This window comes from Xenopus laevis, chromosome 2L (genome assembly GCF_017654675.1).
Source record: "Xenopus laevis strain J_2021 chromosome 2L, Xenopus_laevis_v10.1, whole genome shotgun sequence".
Classification (NCBI taxonomy): Eukaryota; Metazoa; Chordata; class Amphibia; order Anura; family Pipidae; genus Xenopus; species Xenopus laevis.
In genome coordinates, this window is record NC_054373.1 from 181504228 (window position 1) to 181530254 (window position 26027).

Genomic DNA, 26027 nt, shown 5'->3' on the forward strand with positions numbered 1-26027 from the left:
CCGCTTGGACCCGCTACCCGACCCCGCAAGTACCTTATCCGCAACCCAGACCTGCGACCAGCTGACCATCAAGAATCAGGAAGTGCTGTCATTATAAACCGGAAGTGACATCATCGGACGTAGCTATGATCTGGGGGGGAAAGGCGTAAAACAGGAAGTGCTATCATTGTACACCGGAAGTGACATCATCGGAAGTAGAAGTGACCCGAATAAAGGAGCAAATATTTATACTGAGAAGATCTGCGTCCCGCAAACACGCCAGAAGCCGCTGACCCCGCGGAGTTAATAACCGGCAATCTGGAACGTCTTCACACAAACCCGCAGGTCCACAGGTTTTGACCGCTGCAGGACTCTAGTACAGGGTTTAAAGAGGCATATAGTAGATCAGGATAGTGCAGGGTTAAAGAGGGATATAGTAGATAGGCGATAATACAGGGTTAAAGAGGGGATATAGTAGATAGGGATAATACCGGGTTTAACGAGGGGATATAGTAGATTAGGGATTAATACAGGGTTAAGAGGGGATATAGTAGTAGGGATAATACATGGGTTTACGTGGGGATCACTAGTAGATATGGGATAATACAGGGTTAAAGAGGGTATATAGTAGATAGGGAAAATACAGGGTTAAAGAGGGGATATAGTATGATAGGGATATACAGGGTTAAAGAGGGATAATAGTGATAGGTGATAATAAGGGTTATAAGTGGGGATATAGTAGATAGGGATAATACAGGGTTAACGGAGGTATATACGATAGATAGGGATAATAAAGGTGGTTAAAGAGGGGATATAGTAATGGGATATACAGGTTTTGAAGGGGTTGAAATTGGGGAAGATAGTGATAGGGATAATACAGGTTAATAGAGGGATATAGTAGATAGCGATAATACCGGGTTAAAGAGGGATATAGTAGATAGGGATAGATAAGGGTTAAAGAGGGATATGTAGATAGGGATCATACAGGGTTAAAGAGGGGATATAGTAGATAGGGATAATACAGAGTCTGCACAAGCTCCATTTTAAGAGGACGTGAACGAACTCGCACCCTGCAATCCACAACAAGACCCGTAACCCGCATTTTTATCCGCTTAGACCTGCTACCTGACCCGCAAGTACCTTATCCGCCACCCAGACCTGCGACCAGCTGACCATCAAGAATCAGGAAGTGCTGTCATTATAAACCGGAAGTGACATCATCGGAAGTAGCTATGATCTGGGGGGAATGCATAAAACAGGAAGTACTGTCATTGTACACCGGAAGTGACATCATTGGAAGTAGTCGTGCCCAGAATATTGATATTGAGAAGACCTGTGTCCCAGCCCTCGTTCCGCAAACATGCAGAACCGCTGACCTGCAGGTATACCCGCATCTGGAATTTCATTTACACATCCCGCAGGTTTTTGCGGGTAAGGTATGGGTACCCGACCCGCTGGCAGGACTCTAGTACAGGGTTAAAGAGGAATATAGTAGATAAGGATAGTACAGGGTTAAAGAAGGATAAAGTAGATAATGATAATGAAGGGTTAAAGAAGGATATAGTAGATAAGGATAGTACAGGGTTAAAGAAGGATAAAGTAGATAATGATAATGAAGGGTTAAAGAGGGATATAGTAGATAAGGATAGTACAGGGTTAAAGAGGGATATAGTCGATGCCGGTGAAAAAAGTCGATGTGACCAAAAAGTTGTATAAAAATTGTCGCGCACATAAAAATTGCCGCTGTCAAAATTATATCGACGCCTGTTGACTTCAATGCGTTTTTCTAATTTTTCCAGACTTTCACAAATTTTTCAGGGGAAATGGGACAGATTCACTCATCACTATATACAACCGTCCCATGAACTGAAGGTACCCTATGATTGTCCATGGAATCTGCTCCAGCACAGTATCTCAGCAGCACATATACAGTCTGTTAATGGGGATAGTTCCAATTCCTCGGAATTAGCCGTGTTTCATGCCACAAATTACAATAGAGAAGGTAGATGATTGTGTTGGGTGGGGTAGTAGCAAAAACCATTAATGCTTCCCCAAACTGGCAACTCGCCAAGGTCCCTCGTGGACAGCCAATCCCATCATAGTTAACAGAACCCACAAAAAGTCTGAACCTATTAGAATGTCCCTTTCCTGAACGTTCTGTGCGTGAAACATTCTTTTTTTTTTTGAGGCAAGAAGAGTTTCTTCAGTCTGGATCGTTCTGATTGGCCAGATGCCATTGTGGTTTTGCGTAACACACAAGCTTTGCGCTGCACACAGGAGGCAAGATCACCTCATGACCTGAACACTCGGCCGCTCTTCACACTGAGGCTATAAAGAGTTGTATAAGAAAATGAGGGTGAAATGGTCTCACTGTCCCACCCATTAGTCGCCCACAACAGATTCCTTCGACTCCACACAACCGTTCATCTTCAGTTCATCTTGCAAACCCTCCTGTATGTCATATTCCTCATCCAAGAAGTCCAGGGAGTTGTTGCTGGGCAACCCTCTAATGGTAAATTTGTGAGAGACGCGTGTCCACTTTTCTCTGTTGGCCGCGACCCTCTCGTACAACTCGGCAGATTGCGGGAAGAGATCCTTGAGCAACCTGATAGGACAGAAGGGACAATGTGTCGGTCATTATGTACCTTAACCACAAAAGCCTATACCACAACTGTGTAGGAACTTTTAGCCTTGGGCCTACAGAGCACAATTATTATTGGTAGGTGCCCAGTAAAATGTCAAGCCTGCCTGCACTTCACTAAATGAGCACCCTACAGTGATGTGCTGGATGCACCTAGTTGACATATGAGGCACAAGTTAACCAGTAAGAAGCTTCAAGTGGGTGTGAGGTCTGCACATAATACAAGATAGACTACACAGATCTGACTTGACTGCAGCCGAAGCTTTAGGAGAAGTTGTTTCTAGGCCACTGTGGGACTCACTTGTATATGGGCATGGCAATGTGCTCCATGAAGCTGATCTGGAGTTCAGGGATGTAAGCCTTCTCTCTGTCCATCATCTCAACCGGTCTGTTTCCCATTGCTTTCTCCTGCACGGGGAACAAGGCAAAGCATCACAATCCACTCACACTCACCAAAAAAACATACGGGAAACCAGAACCCGATCCCACCCAAAGCACAAAGACTACTCACCAGGTCTCCCTGAGAGAAGAATTCCTTGTAGATCAGTTCCTGTGGGAAAAAGAGGGTTCACATTACACTGGAATACCTTTTGGCTGGACATGATTCCACCAGAGGAGCACTTCCTAAACTGTGCAGGGGACCCCGAGGAACTGTCATGTATGAGACACAGGGACACTGTCATGTATGAGTCATGTTTCATTCAAACACGTGGCACTAACATTGTGGATTAGGTTTTTAATCCTGCTGTGGAACAGTATGGCAGTTTGTACTGTATGTGCAGCTCCATTATGAACAGAGCAGCAGATTGTGCTGTGCATGGCTATGCTGAGATCTCTGCCCCCAACATAAGGTGCACCCTCTCCCCAACACATGGGGAATACACCGTGTCTGTGTGGCCCCAATACAAACTCACCGCTATCTTCCTGGTGGTCTTCCAGCCTTTGGTTTGTTCGGAGAGGTCACTGGAGGTCATTAGGAGGCAGATCAGGAGATAGTGGTGATGTTTATTGTGGGGATCAAACCCATCTACAAGAGAAATACCAGTAATAAGCTCATTCCTATACAATTAGGGTAAAGTCTCATGGGATGGTTTGTTGCCCCTGTGAAATTTCTTCCTACACAGTCAACAAAATGTAAGAAAACCCCTTCACACACCCCAAATGTGTCCCATTGACTTTAATGGGCAGAGTCAACTCTGGGGGTGTCTGCCCTCAGGCGCCTATTAATGCACTCACCTTTCTGGAGAACTGTTCTAGGATGTTACAGCCGTGGGAATTCAGGATGGCGATCGCCTGAGCAAAATGATGTCTCTTTGGGAGGCGAGAGAACATAAATGATTGCACAGATAATGAACAGAATCATTTACAGGCAGCGGCACTGACTGCCATTCATTATTCATTGGCTTCTCCTTTATTAAAGCACCGAGTGCCAGTTCCTTTGCCTACTGATACGTTCTGTAAGGACTTAGTGAAGCACGTGTGGAGGTAAGTACTATTCCTGCCATTACACCCTATTCCCAACAAAGTGATCCCTAGCAATTGGCCAGGGCACCCACTACCCACAAGAACAGACCTGCCCATCTCAGTAAGTGCTACAGGAATTCTCTCTATAATGTTGGAAATCATGAGGTACGGAACTACCTGGACAGCCAATCTGTTATGAATAGGAGTGAAATCACCACACTTTATACATTTCTTACCTCCATGACAGACCCTTCGGAGCTGTATAAACCTGCCAATACTGATTTCTGAAAGGAAGAACAGGTGTCTGTCAGTTGGGAGGCATCATCACTGGGAAACATGGTGGAATATTCTGAAAAGATTGGAGGGTTCATCATCATCATCATCATCATCATTATCATCATAGAACCAACTTACAGAGGCCACTTGGAAGGAATTGTTGGTTCCTCTGTGATCCAAATCATGACACAAACAGGAGACAAACAATGCAAAGATTTCAATGTACCTGTAAGGAGAGAGACATATGAGATAAGTCATAGCAAACACGGAGGAGAAAGGAATTTCAGACAGACAAACATCTCATCAAATATATTATTATAAACAAAGATGGATGTTGAAGTGACATGAGGTGTGTATCCCTGTTTAAATGAGCCTTCTGCTGTTCTAGTTAGTGTACTACTCTTCTAATAAAATAAAATGTCCCACTGTTACAATGAATACGTTACCATAGTAATGAGTCCATCGAAGGTCCCACTAACAAGTGTCACCTGTTCTAATAAGGTGTCTAATGTCCTTAGACTTCTACTGCTCTAAGGAATCTTCTCCTATTCCCACACTTGTAATGAAGGTTTCACCATGGAATAAATGAATGTTCCAATAGAGTATTCTATTGGTCAATGTTCCAGCGGTTTAATGAGTGTTGTGTGTGAATGAGAGTGCAACTCACTCCAGGTAATTCCCAAGCTCCAGGTTCTTGTGGAGGAGGAAACAGAAGTGTGAGACAGAGAAGGCATGCATCCAGTTATGGTACGGGGGGTCTCTGTATCCTTTCTTCACCATGAGGCAAAACCTGCAGAAATAGAAATACACTTGTAAGAACAGCAAATTCTATACTAATTAACTTCTACAGAATGTGGTGGAGAGAGGAAGGCATTTCTGTAGGGTATAATACTAGCAAAGCCCCCACATACACTTTCTTCAAGAGGAAATGGGGTTTTAACTACCTGGGATACTGACACAGTTGTATAATGTTCCAATAGCCCATTGAAACTGGCAGTTAGCTACTACTGGTTTAGGGCAGTTAGAATGATGACATTTCATTCGAAGATTTTGGCTACTAGACCCAAAGTCAGACAAGCTCCTTTACAGTTGCTCAAGAGACATAAAGACGTCCCCCACCATCAGTCACAGAATACCAGGATTTACAAGGCCATCAACTGCTATAGACAAGCCAACTCCATCTATGAGTTTCCATAGAGAGATCAGTCCCACCACACTATGTAGTCTCACAGAGGCAGAGAAAACCCATGATGCACCAGGGCACACCATGTTCCCACACTCTACTGGTACAGTCACACACTACCAAACTGTCATAGATCATCAACTGGCAGATAAGCAGTGAGTAGTCACAGACATTCTCCTGCCACTTGGTCAATAAGCTATGGGTGAGAGTCACATGAGACAATCCTTTGGAGTTCCTGTTGGAAGCAGTCGATCTCATCTTGCCTTCTTGGGAGTTCAGAGTAAAAACCACGGGGATAAGTCAGAATAAGGTGTATGAGGCACCACTAAATACATCTAGCAAGGAACTCTCCATACTCAGTTACTTTGTTTCCTTGTGCAGAACAACAAGTGGCAGGCCATACACACCTAACAAGGGTTGTGCGATCAATCTTGTAGTTGTTGACAAAGCCCATGTCTTCAAACATACTTATGACACACTGTAAAGAGAAGGAAACATAGAGAGGCCATTATTCACAGATCAAAAGGAAACCTGGAAATGCCATAGAGTCCACTGTTAAAGTTAGCATGAGACCTCTTTGTTGAAAGAAAAACAAAATTTAACCTGAATTGCAGGTCCTGAGGTTGTGCATATGTGTGCTTGAATATTTCCCCCTCACTTACTCTTTGCTTTGCAACTAAACTGGAAAATGTGGCTGTGACAAAGGTGTTAGACCCAAGTGTCTGTGATCACAAAAGCTCTAGAGAATCCCATTGTAAATAGGCTCAATATAACAGCATTCTCATTAGATACAGAGTAAATCAATAGGTAAAGGTCATCATGCCATGGTCCATTCCCATTCCCTGAATATTCTTTGTCCTTAATGTTGTCTCACACCTCCCCTTAATGAAACATGGTGCTTCCCTAGGCATGAGTGCTGCCTCACTGCTTACAAAGAAAGGACTCGCTTATGAACACAAGTATGACCTGACTGTGATGTGTGTGGTTATCATCTGTAGCTCACACAATACTCATACAAGAGTAACAAAATTGTGACATATGTCGGAGGGCACTTGGTTTTATTACTCACCATTATGGTATCATCTTCAGGGAGGGATCGGGGGGTGTAGGTAAAACTGGCAAAGTCGGGGTCAATCTGAGACACTGGAATGATGCCATTGCTCTGCAGCTTCTTGGTTTCATCTTCACACACCTAAGAACAACATTAGGTCAATATCCACTGAACGCAGCTAAGGTCTCTGTTATTCTAATGGGCAATTGCCCAAATCTGATTTCACATGCTCAGGCAACCTGCTGTGGATCAGAACATTCTCCCTCCAGCCAAACTGAGGCTCTTTAGTTAGGCTTCAACTAGAACTCCCAGCATCCTCTGCTGCTAAATAACAGTAATGCCCATCACACTGCACAGTCATGTTGTGGCTCTTGCTAGGGAAATGTATTGCCCAAACTGACTCATGTAGTGGCCCATTCCATGAGCAGAGGCCCAAGTACATGTGCAGTTAATTAACTACAGAACAGATAATGTTTCCTCACTAATATAAAGACAGGATATTATTTATTGGGGAATCAAAGCATTTCATATCCCAGTGTATTAGAATTTATCTTCATTCCAATGGCCCTATTCTGCTAATTAAATTCCAATCTGAAGCTGTTTATTGTAGATGCAATCGGGCCTTGTTTCTTTCACACAGATATGGATCTCCTACTGTGTAAATGGAACCTCAGCAGTAAGAGTGCACCTTATATTCATTTTTCTCTGTCGTCTTAGGGGGACACAGGGACCGATGGGGTTAAGCTCCATCCTCCAGGAGGCAGGACACTTGAAGTAATTAAAGGGGCGTGGCCAACGGGCTTTACCCCTCACACTGTACATTCCTATTCAGTTTTTTAAGTGTCCTGCTACCGGGAGGCTGGATCTGCGTTTGACGCTACGTTCAGCTCTGTCTGATACCCGGGGTGAGGCCGAAAAAGCAGGGTTACCTGTTTTTTGGATAGGCAGCCCCCTACGAGGTGCTACACACCGGGGTCATTATCTAGCATGAAGCTATACAGACCACCTAGACGTTGCCTGTACTGCAGAAACCAGTGCAGAGGGTCTAGCCGATGTGGGGGGAAAGGTAAGTGGCATTATACCTGGTACGTTGCCTAACCTTGGTTTCCCCCCCATTGCCCCCCCCCTGACCTCCACCGACGCTGCCTCTCTGGGGTGCTGGCCACAGTATCCGCTCTACAGTCTGTGTGTGTTGGGCGCATGGTTGAAAGCGCCGGTTGTGCAGCTTACTTGCGCTGAGCTGGGAGCGCCTGAGAGTGGAACGCATATGCGTTCCACCTTCTGATCCTCCGGCGGCCATCTTTTTTTGGCGCGAAGTAAAGCGCTGGTGCGCATGCGCGCACGTATTGGAACGCATACATGCGTTCCAGGCGGCCATTTTATAGCAGTTCTGCTACAGCGCAACGATAAGCACACTACAGACAAGGCTCTCCAAGAGAAAACAGTCTCTGTGATCTTCTGGCGATATCCCACACACTATACCTTCCTATATAACATGGCAGAAGGTAGGCCAGTGGGAATATTCACGAGATCGGGGGGGAAGGTCCCTACTTCAGCACAGGTGAGATACCTTGCTTGTACTAATTGTCAGATTAAGTTCTCAGGGGGCCAGGGGGAGTCGCTGTGCAGGTCTTGCACGCAGGGGCAGGGTGCAGCCAGCGCCTCAGGGAGTATTCCACCGGCACAAGTGGAAAATTCTCCTAGAAGTGACACAGAGGAACCAAACCCTAGAGTTCCAGTTGAACCTCCGCCCCCTCTATGGGCTGTTCAATTGTCCCAATCCCTAGCATCTCTACAGGGGTTACCTGCCATTGCAGACAACCTAGGAAAGGCTCTAGTTAGACTCAGTCACAAATCCAGTGCTAAACGCAAACGGTCAGATGACACAAAAGATGATGATGTCAATCCTACTAGGTCTGATGAGTCATCTCCTGAGCGGCAATTATTTCATTCTGAAGGTGAAATTGAATCTTCTGGGTCTTCTTCTATGGATGAGGAAGACTATCAGGATGAGGGCAGAGACCGTGAAAATTTACACGATGTAGACAATATTATCAAGGGCGTGCTTGAGGTACTGAATATTTCTCAGAAGCCCAAACAGATTGATAATGCACCTACCCTATTTAAAAGACAGCATAAATCAACAGTATGCTTCCCAGAAAATGAGCAATTGCAGAGTTTGATTCAGGATGAGTGGAATTCCCCCGAACATAAATTTCAAGCTACCAAGAAATTCTCAAAGTCATATCCATTCCCAAAGGAATTGGTGGAAAAATGGTCTAACCCACCGGCAGTAGATGCTCCAGTGTCTAGACTTTCAAAGTCCACCACTCTTCCAGTCACTGACTCGGCAGCATTCAAAGACCCTTCGGACAGAAGGCTCGAAGGTTTTCTAAGAGCAATTTACACCTCCGCAGGGTCGACGTTGCGTCCCTGTTTGGCATCAGCATGGGTGTCCAGAGCTATTCAAGCATGGTCTGAGGGCCTAATTAAGGACATTCAGAATGGAACGTCCAGACAAGAATTGTTAACTTCTGCTCAAGCCATAGCTGAGGCCTCTAGTTATCTTTGTGATACCACTTTAGATACATCTCAAATTACGGCGCGCACTTCAGCTTTATCCATAGCAGCGCGCAGAACACTGTGGCTCAAAAATTGGTCTGCGGACCTTAGTTCCAAGAAGTCACTAACTTCACTGCCCTTTAAAGGTCAACGTCTTTTTGGAGAAGAGCTGGAAAAGATCATCTCGCAAGCAACAGGGGGCAAGAGCACTTTCCTACCACAAGCCAAAAACAGAGCGGCCTCTTCACATAGAAAAGGAAAATTTTTTCGTGGCCAAAGCGGCAGATATACAAGACGTAACAGTTCCCCCCAAAGATCTCATTTTCTACCTAAATCCAACGATAAAGGTCGGCCAACCTGGAAGACCAATAGACCTCACAACAAGCCCTCAGGAGAGAAGCCCACGTCAGTCTGACGGGGCACGCCCTCCGGAATCGTTGGACTGGATAGGGGGCAAGTTACTTCGATTCCGGGAGGAATGGACTCGGCATTCTACGGATGCTTGGGTCAAAGAAATTGTGACGGAAGGATATCATCTAGACTTCACAACTGTTCCACCCAGGAGATTTCTCATGTCCAGAGTACCCCACAACCCCCAGAAGGCAAAAGCCTTTCTACAGTGTATAGACAAGATGGAGAGATCCGGAGTTGTAATTCCAGTACCCTACACGGAGAGATTCTCAGGTTTTTACTCCAACCTGTTCACAGTACCAAAGAAGGATGGGGGACTCAGGCCAGTACTCGATCTCAAGGGTCTCAACAAATTCATTCGGTCAATACGCTTCAAGATGGAAACGTTGAGGTCTGTAATTCGGGGGATGGAACAAGGTCAACTGATGATGTCCTTAGATATCAAAGATGCGTAACTTCATGTACCGATCTGGCCTCCTCATCAATGTTATCTCCGCTTTGCATTCAAAAACAAGCACTATCAGTTTGTGGCGCTTCCGTTCGGACTGTCGTCGGCCCCCAGAGTGTTCACGAAGCTAATGGCTGTAACAGCGGCCACGTTGAGACTACAAGGGATTTCAGTGACTCCCTACTTGGACGATCTTCTCCTGAAGGCCAGTTCAGAGATGAGAGCCAAGGAGGATCTACAGAAGGCGGTACAGTTGTTACAGAACTTCGGATGGACCATCAACTGGTCGAAGTCCAATCCCCACCCCAGCCACAACATGTTATTTCTAGGCCTGGAATTCAACACGATTTCGCAGACTGTAAGTCTACCCACAGAAAAACAGATCAGGATCAGGGATCAGGTGCGGTCACTCTTATCCAGCCAATGGATAACGGTGCACAGGGCAATGCAAGTTTTAGGGACGATGGTGTCGGCCATCGAGGCAGTACCTTTCGCACAGATACACCTTCGACCGCTTCAAGCCAGCATTCTTGCTTCATGGAAAGGGGGTCCGCTATCTCGACTCCTCTCATTATCACAACCGACAAAGAAGGCATTGCGGTGGTGGCTGAGTCCGAAGAACCTAGCGGTAGGCCAATCTTGGGCATCCCCGAACTGGGTTGTGATATCAACGGATGCCAGTCTTCAGGGATGGGGTGAACTTGCTACAATCAGTCAGCACAAGGTCAATGGTCTCCCGAGGAATCCAGACTATCGATAAATATCCTAGAACTAAGAGCAGTAAAGCTAGCCCTAGCTCAATGGACGAGACAGCTCGCAAAAAAACCAATACGCATTCAAAGTGACAACGCTACCACGGTAGCGTACATAAACCGTCAGGGAGGAACGAGAAGTCGGGCAGCACTGACGGAAGCCAGACAAATCCTACACTGGGCAGAGATCAATTCAGTACAGTTATCTGCAATACACATTCCGGGAATATCCAATACAAAGGCAGATTTCCTCAGTCGAAATCATCTGGATCCAGCGGAATGGGAACTACACCCAGAAGCGTTCGAACAACTCACGAATCAATGGGGCATTCCCAGCATAGACCTAATGGCTTCCAGAAGCAACCGAAAAGTAACAAGGTTTTTCGCCCGCTACAGGGATCCGTTGGCACTGGGGGTGGATGCCATGACCCAGCACTGGAATTTCAATCTAGCGTATGTATTCCCTCCACTTCCTATGCTACCGAGAGTGCTCAAAAAGATCAAACAATCTCAATCGACAGTTATTGTGGTAGCACCATACTGGCCTCGGAGAACGTGGTTCACCGATCTGCGGGAAATGTCAATCGCTCAACCAGTTCGGCTGGAGTGCAGACCAGATCTTCTGCAGCAGGGGCCCATAACACACCACAACCCCGGACTGTTCTCTTTGACGGGATGGCTGTTGAGATTTCCATCTGGAAGAGCCAAGGATTAGCCGAAGAGGTCATACCTACCATGTTAAAGGCTAGAAAAGCATCTTCATCCAGGTCTTATCACAGAGTTTGGCACTCTTACTACAATTGGTGTAAGGAGTCAGACTTTCCTTTCCTTGAATTACAGCTACCACGAATACTTTCCTTTCTGCAACAAGGATTAAAAATGGGCCTCAAGCTTAGCTCTCTAAAGGTTCAAGTGTCGGCTCTGTCAATCCTCTTTCAATCTCGCCTAGCGAATGAAGACATTATACGCACGTTTCTGCAAGGAGTGGCACACATCATGCCACCATTCCGCCCACCCGTGGCAGGCTGGGACCTCAATCTAGTGCTGGAAGCGTTGCTCGATCCACCGTTTGAACCATTAAGTTCAGTCTCTGATACATGGATTACTTATAAGGTGGTTTTTCTGGTGGCAATTTCATCTACTAGAAGAGTATCGGAACTTAGCGCCCTTTCATGTGAACCTCCATACTTGATATTCCATAAAGATAAAGCTGTTCTCAGAACGGTGCCGACGTTCTTGCCCAAGGTTGTTTCTGCCTTTCATGTGAACCAAGAAATCGTAGTTCCTTCTCTCTGTCCAGATCCGAAGAATGATAAGGAACGCCGACTACACAAGTTAGATGTTGTCAGAGCATTGCGATGGTATATTGATCGTTCCAAATCCTTTCGGAAATCCCCAGCTCTGTTCGTTCTTCCATCTGGTCCCCGCAGGGGTCAGCCAGCTTCTAAGTCGGTCTTGTCTAGATGGATCAGAGAATCGATTAAGCAAGCTTATTCTGCAAAAGGAAGACCTCCTCCAGAGGGACTCAGGGCTCACTCTACTAGAGCGGTGGGTGCTTCCTGGGCATGGCGTAACTCAGCTTCCTTAGAGCAAATCTGTAAGGCGGCTACCTGGTCCTCTACTCATACATTTGCCAAATTTTACAAAGTCGACACATATTCTTCCGCCGAAGCTTCTCTTGGACGGAAGGTTTTGCAATCCGTAATCAAATAACTTCATATATGTATATACAGCTCGCTCCCACCCTGCTGTTGTTGGGACTGCTTTGTTAAGTCCCCATCGGTCCCTGTGTCCCCCTAAGACGACAGAGAAAACAGGATTTTTGTTACTCACCGTTAAATCTGTTTCTCTGTAGTCGAAAGGGGGACACAGGGCTTCCCGCCTCGGCGAGCTGGTGACCGCTTGGTCACGTTTGAATAGTTCCTTGGTTTACTTTCTGTCTGTTGATAGTTTTAATACTTACGTTAGCAGCTTTGGAACAAACTGAATAGGAATGTACAGTGTGAGGGGTAAAGCCCGTTGGCCACGCCCCTTTAATTACTTCAAGTGTCCTGCCTCCTGGAGGATGGAGCTTAACCCCATCGGTCCCTGTGTCCCCCTTTCGACTACAGAGAAACAGATTTAACGGTGAGTAACAAAAATCCTGTTATCTGAATAAACAGAGAGATAATACATTGGGAAGACGGCAGTTTTCCTTTAGTAACACATAAAGACTGTTAATAAGGAATGAAAGTGGCAGCACTGCCCTGTGAGACTCCGTTTTATGATTCTCAGGCAGCTGAGACTTCCCAAGTCATGAAAAAGCTTTGGAGGGGCCAAAGGTTCTGACTAATATAAGAGGTGTTGAGGAGGACAACAGTGTGAGGGAGTGGAGGAATTCTGCAGTGAGTTGCTGAGGAAGCAAAGAGGTTTGAGGGAGTGGAGGAATTCTGAGACAGAGGAAAGGATCTGAGAAGAATGGCAGTTTGATAGAAAGAGGAGAGTTGGTGAGGATGACAATGGTGTCCAAGGAAGAAGTGAGTTGAGGAGGAAGCACAGAGGTTTGAAGGAGTGGAGGAACTCTGAGACAAAGGACATGAGAAGACAGTTTGATGGGAAGAGGAGAGTTGGTGAGGAACACTACAGTTTCTGAGGAAACACAAATGTTTTGAGGTCCTGAGTAATAAAACAGGGTTTGAGGAAGAGGAAAGTTGATGGCAAAAAGTAAAGTTATATAGGAAGAAGGGAGTTCCCTCTGAGAGGGGAGATTCAGAAATGGGAGCATGACTGAGAAATTAAAGTTTCCCAAGTTGATGAGAATTTATAAGGAGAGCTAAGAAGCCTGGGGATCCTTTAGGAAGTTCATATAAAGTAGGGGAACCAACTATCATTTTCTGAAATGCTGTTGGCTGAGGTACAGTACAGTACGGAATGGTATCAAGTTTTATTTAAAGATCATAAACATAGGGCTGTGGCTTTTGGGGTGGACAAGGATCATTGGTGTCTACAATAATGAGGGAGATGCAGGGTTGTCACTGCTGTGTGGTATGAGGTTACTTTAGTTACCTGCTTATTAACCCTACTATGTATTGGATGGGGGGTTACAAGTATAAGCTGGCATGCACCATTATTTATAGCAGACTCTCAGGGATTGAAGCCCCTTCATTAAATGTAATTCCATTGCCCTTTAGCTGTAGCACGCTCCTGATGAATCCATCTTTGTGTGCAGCGGAGTGGGAATGATAGAGGGTCATTGTATCAGACTGTAGGGCAGCCTGTGTGTTTTGTGCAGCACAAGAGAACATTTTGCCTCTCACCAGAGCACAAGTCAGTCAGTGTCCTGATTATTTAGGGTTATATGTATCTCATGTGCTCCTTAGAGGCTACACAGGCTGCTACCAGCAACACTAATTAAATGGGATAATAATCGTTACCTTCATGTGATACATCATCATTTCATTCGCCAAGTGACTTCGGAACTGAGCCTCCCGGACCTGCTTGTACAACAGCGACTGGGGGAAGGGAAGAATAAGAGGAACTTCAATTCATTGGACAACATTTGGGCTAAACGGACTGAATAAAAATAGGGGAGATGATTACATGAAACCCTAAAGTGGGCGATCATGTGATGAAAGGATATTGGACAGGACGGATGGAGCTTACATGAGCAATGCTGATTCCACAATAGATGGAGAAAGCTGTAGCCAAGTCCTCATCAAACTTAGTGAAGCCAGGGCCATTAATTTTATTGACCAGTTCTGCCACACCAATGACCTCTGTACAGGAGAAACAAGTTGTGTGTCACACTTTCATAGGTGCCCAAAACCCCCAAACACTAGGTTTATTTCATTCCTGGAAACCGCATTCTGTTCTTAGCACTTTTCACTGAGTCTAAGTCTACTGTCTATGTGCCGGGGCATTTAATGTGTATAGAACCTTTATAGTGATTGGCAACTTCAACTTCAAAGTAAAGTCTTAGATGTTTTTGCGACTCTGTCAAACTGATCAGGACTATAAGGAAAAACATACACAACAGCCTGTTGGTGTTAAACTGGCTTGAGATCCCCACTTATCTCCATGTGTTGCCATAGAATTGCCCTTTTCGACAAACATTTCCCTAGACCCAGCTGGCCAGAAATGACTCCTAAACAAGTGCCCAAAAGTTACTCCTAGACTGGAGAAGTCTATGTCTAAAAAGAACAGAATCAATTGACCATAAACTATTCCTCCAAGTGAAGTTTATCACCGTCCCAATAGGTCCCGTCCCATAAAACTATGTCTTAAACCACCCCAGAGGCTGCTGCCTTTATGCAAGTCACAGAATGTTTAGTTCATCTTGGAGAGGCCACCAGAATGAGCACAAGCCTGGTGAGGTCACCAAGTAAGCAGATGTTTGGCCACCTACCAACTCTAATTTAATCACCTGGTCCTGGCCAAGGACTGGATCATAATGGAGGCCTATGGAGTCCTCAGCTAACAGGATTTCTGTGTTTCCTCATAGATATCTGACAGATTGTTGGCCAGATATTAGTGGGATAGGCTTCTGGGAAGGCCCATACCTGAGCCAATAAACTGTCTGGAGGGTCCAAGGCTAACTAATAGCGTGTGTGACTGAACCAGAGTGTAACTTACCGTTACTTTCATTTTAATAGGGAAGCACAAGATATTGCGAGTCCTGAATCCTGTGCTGTCGTCCACCCCCGGTAGAAGAGCGGATGTGAATAGGCATCCTTAATGTTCAGGATCTGGCCTGTGGTGGCCACATGGCCGGCTATACCCTGGTCTGCTGGAATTCTTATCTCGTAGCTCTGTAAGGCAAATGTTTAGAGAGTACATTTAACAACATATATAATAACACTGTGCTCAACGTTATACCAACATTATGAACTTTCCCTTTAAATTCAGCCCAAAGCAAAAACATCGCTATGAACTGTTTACTGCTTTAAATACTGTTGCCCGGGGGGCCCCATAAACTGCTGTTTGTTTCCAGGATTAGAAGTAAAAAATCAGGGTGCTTGTTACAGAGCCTTAACGCAGGGGCCCCAGGATTCATTTAATCACTCACCTCGTCATCGACGACCCCTCCGTCAAACACTTTGGCTACGAGCTCGTGACTCTGCCGCTCCAACAGGAACACTGAGCATCTGCCAGGAGAGGGGAACAGCAGTTCAAGGGTTAAACGGCACAGTCCATTTGTGGCTTGGGGGGGGGCAGCGAGAACAAACAGAGCAAAGAGAAGTTTGATGGAAAGATGGGGGGGTTGTGGGAGCTTACAGTCTAGGAATGAGGCAAAGCAGAGGATTATGGGATGTTTCATAATGCTGCCTCTTATAATAATCTTTCCCTGTTGCACTGAATCTGGCCAACCAATGTAACACTGACTCACACATACAATATACATATATATATATATATAATCCAGTAAATGGACCCGCACTCGTTCATATTAGTGAAATAAATGTGCTTTTATTAACAGGTTCATTTCCAACGTTTCGGTCCTCTCTGGGACCTTTTCAAGGATAAATGACATGTGTACAAGTGAATGTTTAAATACAGTTTTATAACTGGCGCCAAGTGTGACGTCATGACAGAAAAAACCTTACAAGCAGTTAAAAACATACAGATGTGAATGTAATTACTTTTCACCACTAGGTGTCGCTGTTGTGCCAGCTGAAGTTGTGCTCAGATAAAGTGAAACAAAAGTGTCCAATATATGTATCCATTCCAGGACAGTAATCTGTAAATTTATACAAATGTATCATTCTGTTGCTGTATTGACTGGCAAGAGATACCAATAAAGGATAATAGCATTTTTTGAACATTTCGTGTCCAGTGCTTGTTTCACAACATATTAAATGCCGATAAATTCATTTCAAATTATTCTATATTATTTTAATGCAATAGGGTATCTGTTACGAGTCCATCAATACACGATGTGAAATGCGTGGGACAACTACTCAGGTTAGAATAATTTGAAATGAATTTATCGGCATTTAATATGTTGTGAAACAAGCACTGGACACGAAATGTTCAAAACATGCTATTATTCTTCATTGGTATCTCTTGCCAGTCAATACAGCAACAGAATGATACATTTGTATACCTTTACAGATTACATGGACTGTCCTGGAATGGATACATATATTGGACACTTTTGTTTCACTTTATCTGAGCACAACTTCAGCTGGCACAACAGCGACACCTAGTGGTGAAAAGTATGTATTTAAATTACATTCACATCTGTATGTTTTTAACTGCTTGTAAGGTTTTTTCTAAGTCATGACGTCACACTTGGCACCAGTTTTGAACTGTATTTAAACATTCACTTGTACACATGTCATTTATCCTTGAAAAAGGTCCCAGAGAGGACCGAAACGTTGGAAATGAACCTGTGAATAAAAGCACATTTATTTCACTAATATGAACGAGTGCGGGTCCATTTACTGGATTGTAACATTAAGCTTTGACCAACGCACTGCCATCGACAGAATTGTACCCGGGAGGAGTGCGTTCACTGTACCGACATAATATATATATATATCTAAACACAGGGCCCCAGGGTCTGTACAGCCAGTGTCAAATCTGGGGCCTGGCCATTACCCCTCAAACATCCCATAGGTGTTTCACCAATTCATTAGGCTTTTTGCCTTTAAAGCCCTAAGTCTCAATTGGAAAATAAAAGAAATTAAAAAAAAATGTAATTTTCTATTCCATACAGCTGCTGAACTACAACTTCAGCATCCCATGATGCTTTGATTATTATTTGAATTTTCAGTGCAACAGCTGGAGCATTGCAGGTTGAACATTCCTGTGCCCCGGAGTTTGTTCATTATCCTGCTTTTGCTTAAAGGCATAACAACCCGGATCACAGGTCTATCAACACAATGTTGCAGAATCAGATGCAGAAGAGCTTGCAGTCCAGTGTAGGGTTGCAGACATTGAGATTTGGGTAGAACGTATGATTTACGTACATTTCTGCATTGCTGAGATTTCTGGCCTCTGTGATGATTTCCTGGAGAAGGACGGACACATCGTCTGGAATGAAAGAGGAGAGAGAGGAGTGTTAGCTCTTGGGTTACACACAGTGTGCATCAGGTAAGACAAATCCCGGCTGTTGGCTTATAGAGATGGATATTCTGCCGTGTGTCATGCACAAAGGGGAAAACACTGCTGTGTAAGAATTAGTTCCTGCATTTATTCAGTCTAACAGAGAAAAGCTTTTTGGGGAAAGGAGCTGGAGTCCCATATTCTCTGCCCTACATACACCAATTCATTTCTACTGAGCCGAGTCCACATAACAGAGCCACGTGCAGGCCACATCTTCACTCCTGTTACTCTGCACTGGCTTTGCCTGTCATTGGTTTAAGGCAGAACATCCCATTAGGATTTAGTCAATTCACCTCTAGGTGGAGCCAAACTCCAGTGGTTGTTCATCAAGACACATGAAAAGTAAGTGCTGCATTTGCACTGTTTTGCACCTATGTGACAAATGAATGGCTCCACAGTAGGTTTATAAGAATTTATATTCATTTGCTTTGTTATGTCCTTGGGGAGGAAAGTACCCTAGTGTGTGTGTGAGAATATGACAGGAATATTAGATAGTAAGCTCTGCTGCAGCAGGGACTGATGGGAATGATGTCTAATCTCTATACAGTGCTGTGAAATATGTTGGCATAATGAAGAGAACGATAGTTATGGGTATTTGGGTGACATGGAGCATGAACAGGAGGTAGGTAGGCAGCAGGAACACAGTGGGGCACTCCTGAGTATTTACCGATTCCAGGCTTTTGCCTTTGGTTCTGGGTTTATTTTTCTCCCTTTTCATCTCTCCATCCGTATCTAATCTCCTGCACCACCCGGCTATGAGTCTCCTGCACCGCCCAGCAAAGAGTGTCCTGCACCGTCCGGCAATGAGTCTCCTGCCCCTCCCAGCAATGAGTCTCCTGCACTGCCCGGCTATAAGTCTCCTGCACCGCCCGGCAATGAGTCTACTGCACTGCCCGGCTATAAGTCTCCTGCACCGCCCGGCAATGAGTCTACTGCACCGCCTGGCAATGAGTCTCCTGCACCGTCCGGCAATGAGTCTCCTGCCTCTCCCAGCAATGAGTCTCCTGCACCGCCCGGCAATGAGTCTCCTGCACCGCCCGGCAATGAGTCTCCTGCACCGCCCAGCAATCAGTCTCCTGCACCGCCCAGGAATGAGTCTCCTGCACCGCCCAGCAATCAGTCTCCTGCACTGCCCAGCAGCCCGGGGGCAACAATGAGCCAGGCAGTGTCCCTGAACAAAATCACTAGTGGCTTCCCACACATTCCTCCTCATTGTACCAGGGGAGCAAATAATGTCTCACAAATAATGTTTTCTTTTAGCTTGGTAGGGGGGGGGTGTATATCTTATAGACAGTCACTGGGTAGGACTAGAACACACTCATTGCAGTTCATTAAGGGGCAACAAATTTTCGCCCATTAATAGTATAAAGGAGGGCAGCACTGAAGCTTGGGGACATGCAAGGACAATACATATAATATACTGAGTATATTTTCCTTTAAAGGAGTGGTTTACCTTTCAGTTAACTTTTAGTATGTTAAAGAATGTCCAATTCTAAGCAAGTTTTCAATTTATTTTGTATAGTGTATGAATTTTTTTGTCTTCTTCTTCTGACTCTTTCCAGCTTTCAAACAGGGGTCACTGACCCATCTAAAAATCAAATGCTCTGTAAGGCTACAAATGTATTGTTTTTGCTACTTTTTATTCCTCATCTTTCTATTCAGGCCTCTCCTATTCATATTCCAGTCTCTTATTCACATCAGTGCATGGTTGCTAGGGGAATTTGGACTCTGGCAACCAGATGGCTGAAATTACAAACTGGAGAGCTGCTGAATAAAAAGCTAAATAATAAAAAATGAAAACTAATTGCAAATTGTCTCAGAATAACTCTCTCTACATCATACTAACAGTTAATTTAAAGGTGAACAACCCCTTTCATAGAACTGCTCTGGCGGTCCCCAGGCCCCTCCTCTCCAGCCTCACTGATCTCTATACAACAGAGCTCACAGCCTCTTCTATTTATTACAGTCCAGAGGTGGTTAAACCCCCCATTCCTGAGGAACGGATATGGATGGACCCCCAGGGAGTAGAAGTATTAGAGGCCGCAGGACACACAGACATATAAACACTGAAATTAAACTTTTCCAATAAGGAGGCTGCCTGGCGGTGCGGCAAATAAATACCAGTTGGTGCCACAGGGCAGAGGCTTCTGCGTCAGGATCCGAATATAAGAATTGGGGGGGGGCACATTCTGTATCACGTCACACACTGTCACTTTGGCATTAGTAGAACAGAAAAGATAAAATCTGAAGCTTTTTCAGAAGTAATAAGGTCAATCTCCAGCTGCTTGTGTTGGTACCAACTCACTGGGCAGGGTCTCTCCATTTACTGTAAAGGTGTAAAGGTGATGCCCTCGTCCCACCCATGCACTGGGGATCAGGTGATTTCACTGGCCGAGAACATTTCTGAGCCATAATCCTCCGAGCTGCGAGTGCATCAGCAGGGTCCAAGAGATTATCATTGAAGTCAATGGAGGGGCAACTCACAGTGTCTTGCTGCCTGCCCACTGAGCTGGCAATCACATTGGCGGCAGCAAATAGTCAGGATTGGGTGGTCTCTTTGGATCTGTGTGGGTTAATAGTACCCAGGTGCCCGTGGCAATGTACAAAGCCTACTGATAATACAAGTAGCAATGTATATGTGATACAATATCAATCCAAATGGAGTTTGTGTGTTTAAAGGAGAAGGAAAGACTAAAACTAAGTAAGTCTTATCAGAAAGGTCTATATAAATACACCAGTAACCCCTCAAACCCTGCTCTGAGTCCTCTGCAAAAGAAACAGCACATTTCTTTCCTTCTATTGTGTACTCATGGGCTTCTGTATCAGACTTCCTGTTTTCAACTTAAACCTCCAGGGCTTGGGACTTCCTGTTTTGAGCTGAAACCTCCAGGGCTAGGGCTTGAGCATGCTCAGTTTGCTCCTCTCTCCTCCCTCCTAACTTGTCTGCTGTAATCTGAGCCCAGAGCTATAAGTGAGCAGGGAAAGACTCAGACAGGCCCGCATTTGTGGCAAGGCCACAAAGGCCCAGGCCGATGGAATCCCCAACATGGCTCCCCAGCACTCTGGCAGCTCTCCGGTATTGGCGCACGTGCGCGCTCGCACCGGTGGTGGTAAGCAGGCAGGCATTTGGTCCGCGCAGCCAGGTGCAAGGACCACGCAGCCTCTGTCGCCCACCCACTAAATCCGGCACTGTACTCAGGCAGGAAGTGATGTCACACCAAGCTAATATGGCAGCTGCTATCCTAAGCAGAGAGAGCTTCTAGAGCTGTTTACTCAGGTATGGTAAAGCATTCTGCAGAATAAATATAGTGTTATAGCTTGCACTATTGTGGCTAATCTATTGGTTATAAACTGCCTCGGTAGCTTTCCTTCTCCTTTAAGGGAGATATGGCCCCCTGCCCAAACACCTACCTGTCCGAATTCTAACATTACTGACCAGATACTCTGAAATGAAACTGATACTAAGGAATGAAATCAGATGTTTCCTGGCACATATCAGACTCACTGGTTCTCTTCATCAGAGCACACAGTATGGCAGATCCTACTCATATTTACACATAGGGATAAGGGAGGTCTCCTTTGCCAGATGAGCCCAGTAATCAGATTGTACAAGAAAAAGCCAATATCAGTGGAATTATTAGTCCCAGATAGTCAGGGGGGAATCTCGCAAAAGAGCAAAAATTCATTGGATGGTTTTCTGTGACGAAATCTGGCGGAAAATGTTGCCCATCGCTAGTCCCAGACAATATCTAATATGATGTAAATGTATGTTTTTCAGACCAGCCCTGTAAAGAGCCACAGTTATACGTCACCTTGGATTTAGATGGGCTATGAGACTACTTCAGGCCTGGGACGACTCAATCCCCACCCCGTCCAACCGCCAGCCAATACTTACCTCTTTAAGGGTAATAAGTATGAGCAAGGATTTAGTAAAGGAAAAGTAATTCCCCCTATGTTTTTGAGTCCTAGCACCCCTGTCCCTCTGCCCCTCAACCACATCGCTGACACTTGTCCCAGGTACTTGTTCTCTACAGGCAGAACTGCGCAGTGTGGTTGGCGGCCATCTTTGACAGCATTGCATCCAATAGGCTCCCTGGCAGTAATAGCCAAACAAGAGCTTACACCCTGCAATCTAATCTGCTCCTGGCTCCTCTTCTACCTCCATACACTGTGGCACCCAACACTTCAGGGCAACTCTATGGTTTTTTAAAGTTCTATTGGTACTTCTGAAGAGGGAAGAGAGAAGAACTAGATATTACTGGGCCCCACAGCAATTTATTTTTCAGGCCCCCAAAATGTCTAGAGGTTGACCTGTTTTACCAATATTTTTTGAAATTGTATATGAATTAGGGTCTCATGGGGCCCCTATAAATGCTGGTCCCCCCTGCAGAAGCAGGGTCTGCTTCCTCTGTAGTTACACCCCTGGGGTTAAAGGAACAGTAACACCAAAAAATTAAAGTGTTTTACAGTAATGAAAATATCATGTAGCTTTGCCCTGCACTGCTAAAACTGAACTGTTTCTGCTTCAGAAACACTAAGCAGATTGTTTATATAAACTATAGTAGTACTTATCTGTTATCTACTGTGTATCCTGTGCTTGAATGGCTGCCCCCATGGCTACACAGCAGCTTGTTTATATGAACTATAGTAGTACTTATCTGTTATCTACTGTGTATCCTGTGCTTGAATGGCTGCCCCCATGGCTACACAGCAGCTTGTTTATATAAACTATAGTAGTACTTATCTGTTATCTAATGTGTATCCTGTGCTTGAATGGCTGCCCCCATGGCTACACAGCAGCTTCTTTATATAAACTATAGTAGTGTTTCTGAAACAAACACATCAGTTTTACCAGTGCAGGGCAACACTACATGATATTTTTATTACTTTAAAACAGATTCATTTTTGATGCTACTGTTTGTAGCCTCCCTTTGTGACTGATGCCTTGTTACCATATATATACTGAATATATTCAGTTATGACAGATATATCCTGTATACCGTATATTTTACATTCACAAACTTAAGCGCAATCAGTCGAAAAAGTTTATGAAAGTGTCACTTTTGGTGGCCACATTTAATTCTCCAATAAAGAGGTCTCAGGGGCAAAATAAGGTTGGCAGCACTCGCACAGGCCTCTATTAGCCGTGTCTGCTCAGTAATTGCAGATCTGATGAATTTGTCCTGCTGCGAGCGGCTAAATGAGTCATTGGGATGGATCCTCACAGCACCAGCGGCTTCTCACTCACCTGACACCATTACTCATCAGTCACATTCATTATTTCCCTATATCAACAGAAGTCATAAGAGTCTGAATTACTGCTCCACTTATTATTGTAGGGGCTCCTAAATACACTCTTATTAATGACTTTGTTTGGCTTTGTGATTTCCCTCTATCCCAGCCTGAACCCAAGAGCATGTGCAACTCATCACCATCACTCTCCCTCCCATCAAACCCTGTGTGACCCCTTATCCATCTTCCCATCATGTCCTTTTACCCCAACATGCTTCCCTCAACCCACTTGTCCTTTTACCCCCAACATTAGCTTCCCTCAAACCCACCTTTTCCCCAATCCTCACCCCTTGTCTTTTTACCCCCAACATTAGCCTCCCTCAACCCACCTTGTCTTTTTACCCCCAACATTAGCTTCCCTCATCCCACCGTGTCCGTTTACCCCCAGTATTAGCTTCTCTGATCCATGTGTGCCTCTGCCCTAATGGAGGGATCATTTATTTAGTGCCACTGGGCTATTGTGCCATGCGGTGGATACAGCAGCAGTATCACAACACTCTGGAAAGTTCAGGACCTCATTTGCCCTTAAATCTGGCAACTTTTCCAGGACATCACACACAATGCAGTGCAGGCGGGTGGTGCATGATGTGACGCTACAATGGAGGTGACGTACACACACGCACTTATTTCCCGGCTTTATGGTTTTTGGAAGAAGGATATATTATGAGTTTGCAATAAATGCTCAAATTGAACATTTTAATCGCAGGTTTTATTTCCCACTGACCAAACGTGGTTGCCATGGAGACCAGCACAGAGCATATGCTGATTATTTAAGAGGTCCATGTATATAAATAGGCAGGAGCTGAATATAAGTATTATCTTAGGGACAGGGGGAGAGTTGTAGGGGGCCCCGAAGGGTAAGGGGGGCCCTGCCACGCCACAATTACTTGATTAGATGGGCCTCCCATCTTTCTGAGAGCTACTGACTTTGCGAAGCCATGGACGTTTAAGGTGCCCTTGCCACCAATTTTCTTAAAATGGGGGGGCATGGCCACCAATTTTGGCCACCAATTTTTTATACTCATGGGGGGCCCTGGCCACAAATGTTTTTTATGGGAGGCCCTGACCACCAATATCTTTATATTTTTTATTAACATGTGGGGTCCTAGCCACCAATATTTTTTTTTGTTTTTTTACTGTGTGGTCGGGGGCGGACCTGTAGGTGGGGCTTGCAGTGGGCGCAGCCCAGGGGGCCCAGGAAATTTTGTCGTATGGGGCCCTGTTGATTTCTGATGGCGGTCCTGGTCCCTAGCACAGACTTAGGCTCATGTCTGCTTAATCCAAATATTGTACTAAAGGGAACATGACTCCCCAGTGCAATAAGGGGAGCACAAGTTAGTGGTCATATAAAAAGCACTTGTTTCTGGAGTGTGTGTGGGACACGCTGGATAAAAAGTCCAACACAAGGAGCAGAACACAGGACTGGGGGTGCAAGTCACTTCTGTTCTTACCTACTGCAGCTTGTGCCCCCTGAATTGGGGTGGAATATGGGACACCTACATGACTCCCCCTGTCTGCTCCTCATGAATACAACACTGCTAAAGTCAGACAGCCCTGTATTCATGGGACAAACACTGTGCTATGTTGTAGAGTGCAGAGACCTGCAGTTATTCTTCTACCTGTAGGGCAGGGTGCAAAGTGCACAAATCATGGCAGATAGCCCACGTTTATTTATTATCTCCTGCAGGTAAAATGAATGACTCTTTCTTTTCCCATTACCCTAAAGCATTGGCAGACTATCTTCCTGGATTATACCTTGTGTAATGGTGTTGTAAGAAAACAGTAGTACAAAACCAAAGTGGAAAATGCAAAACTCACCCAAGTGCGTGAAGAGGTTTTTGGCCACTTGCAGAAGAGCCTGTGGAAGAAGAAACATCAGTAACATCATACGCAGAGTATTTTGTGTGCAGCTGTGAGTTACACACAGGGCAATGCTAAGGAAAGGGTTGGGCTGTGTTAAAAGGAATGCTATGATAAACGTGATGATGATGATGATGAGGATGATAGAGGGTCAGGGGGTGTTGGAGACCTCAGAGCATTGGTCGGTTAAATGTCCCTTTGGCTCAGACTAATTAAATACAGAAGTGGAGTCTCCAATGAGATATCAGCTCATCACCTTTACTTATCTTTTAGTATGTTATAGAATAGCCAGTTCTTAGCAACATTTCAATTGGTCTTCAGCTTTCTACCAGGCCTTCTCCTATCCATATCCCAGTCTCACATTCAAACCACCTGGTTGCTAGGGTAGTTCAGATAGCTACTGAAATCCGAAACTGAAGAGTGGCTGAACAAAGATCTAAATAACTCAATAACTCACAAGTAGGAAAAATGAAGACCAACTGCAAATTATCTCAGATTGTCACTCTCTAAATAGTAATATAAGTTAATATGAACAGCCCATTTTAAGGGATACAGGGCTTTTTATGAACAACCCAACGGAATGGAAACGACACTGTAATATTATCACACAGATTCCCGTGTCTTTATTCCATTTGCGTGACTTTGCCACATGTTTTTGATGAATGATAAATAAATAGGTCACCCAAATCTGATTTATCTCCCTTTATTTGTAGCAGTGATACACAGCGACCCCATGAAGCAGAGAGGGAATGAGAGTTGTGGTTCAGTTCTCATGAATGCTATGGGCAACGGCCCTGCTCTTGAGGTTGCCATGTGTCAGGCTTGTGATTTGTGGCATGAAACACGGCTAATTCCGAGGAATTGGAACTATCCCCATTAACAGACTGTATATGTGCTGCTGAGATACTGTGCTGGAGCAGATTCCATGGACAATCATAGGGTACCTTCAGTTCATGGGACGGTTGTGTATAGTGATGAGTGAATCTGTCCCATTTCCCTTAAAAAATTTGTGAAAGTCTTGA

The 26027-nt window shown here is 44.9% G+C and overlaps 1 protein-coding gene across 1 annotated transcript; it reads right to left on the reverse strand.

Moving 5' to 3' along the window:
- Positions 1-1477: 1477 nt before the first annotated feature.
- On the reverse strand, positions 1478-25605 carry LOC121399757 (cGMP-dependent 3',5'-cyclic phosphodiesterase-like). The gene is given in 18 exon segments (XM_041581319.1): positions 1478-2584; positions 2922-3028; positions 3132-3170; positions 3535-3647; positions 3853-3931; positions 4321-4368; positions 4499-4586; positions 5028-5150; positions 5951-6021; positions 6613-6735; positions 14181-14258; positions 14410-14522; positions 15379-15393; positions 15396-15443; positions 15446-15554; positions 15812-15890; positions 17718-17781; positions 24964-25605. Coding segments are annotated over 18 exon segments (1590 nt in total). The 5' UTR covers positions 25034-25605; the 3' UTR covers positions 1478-2361.
- Positions 25606-26027: the final 422 nt, after the last annotated feature.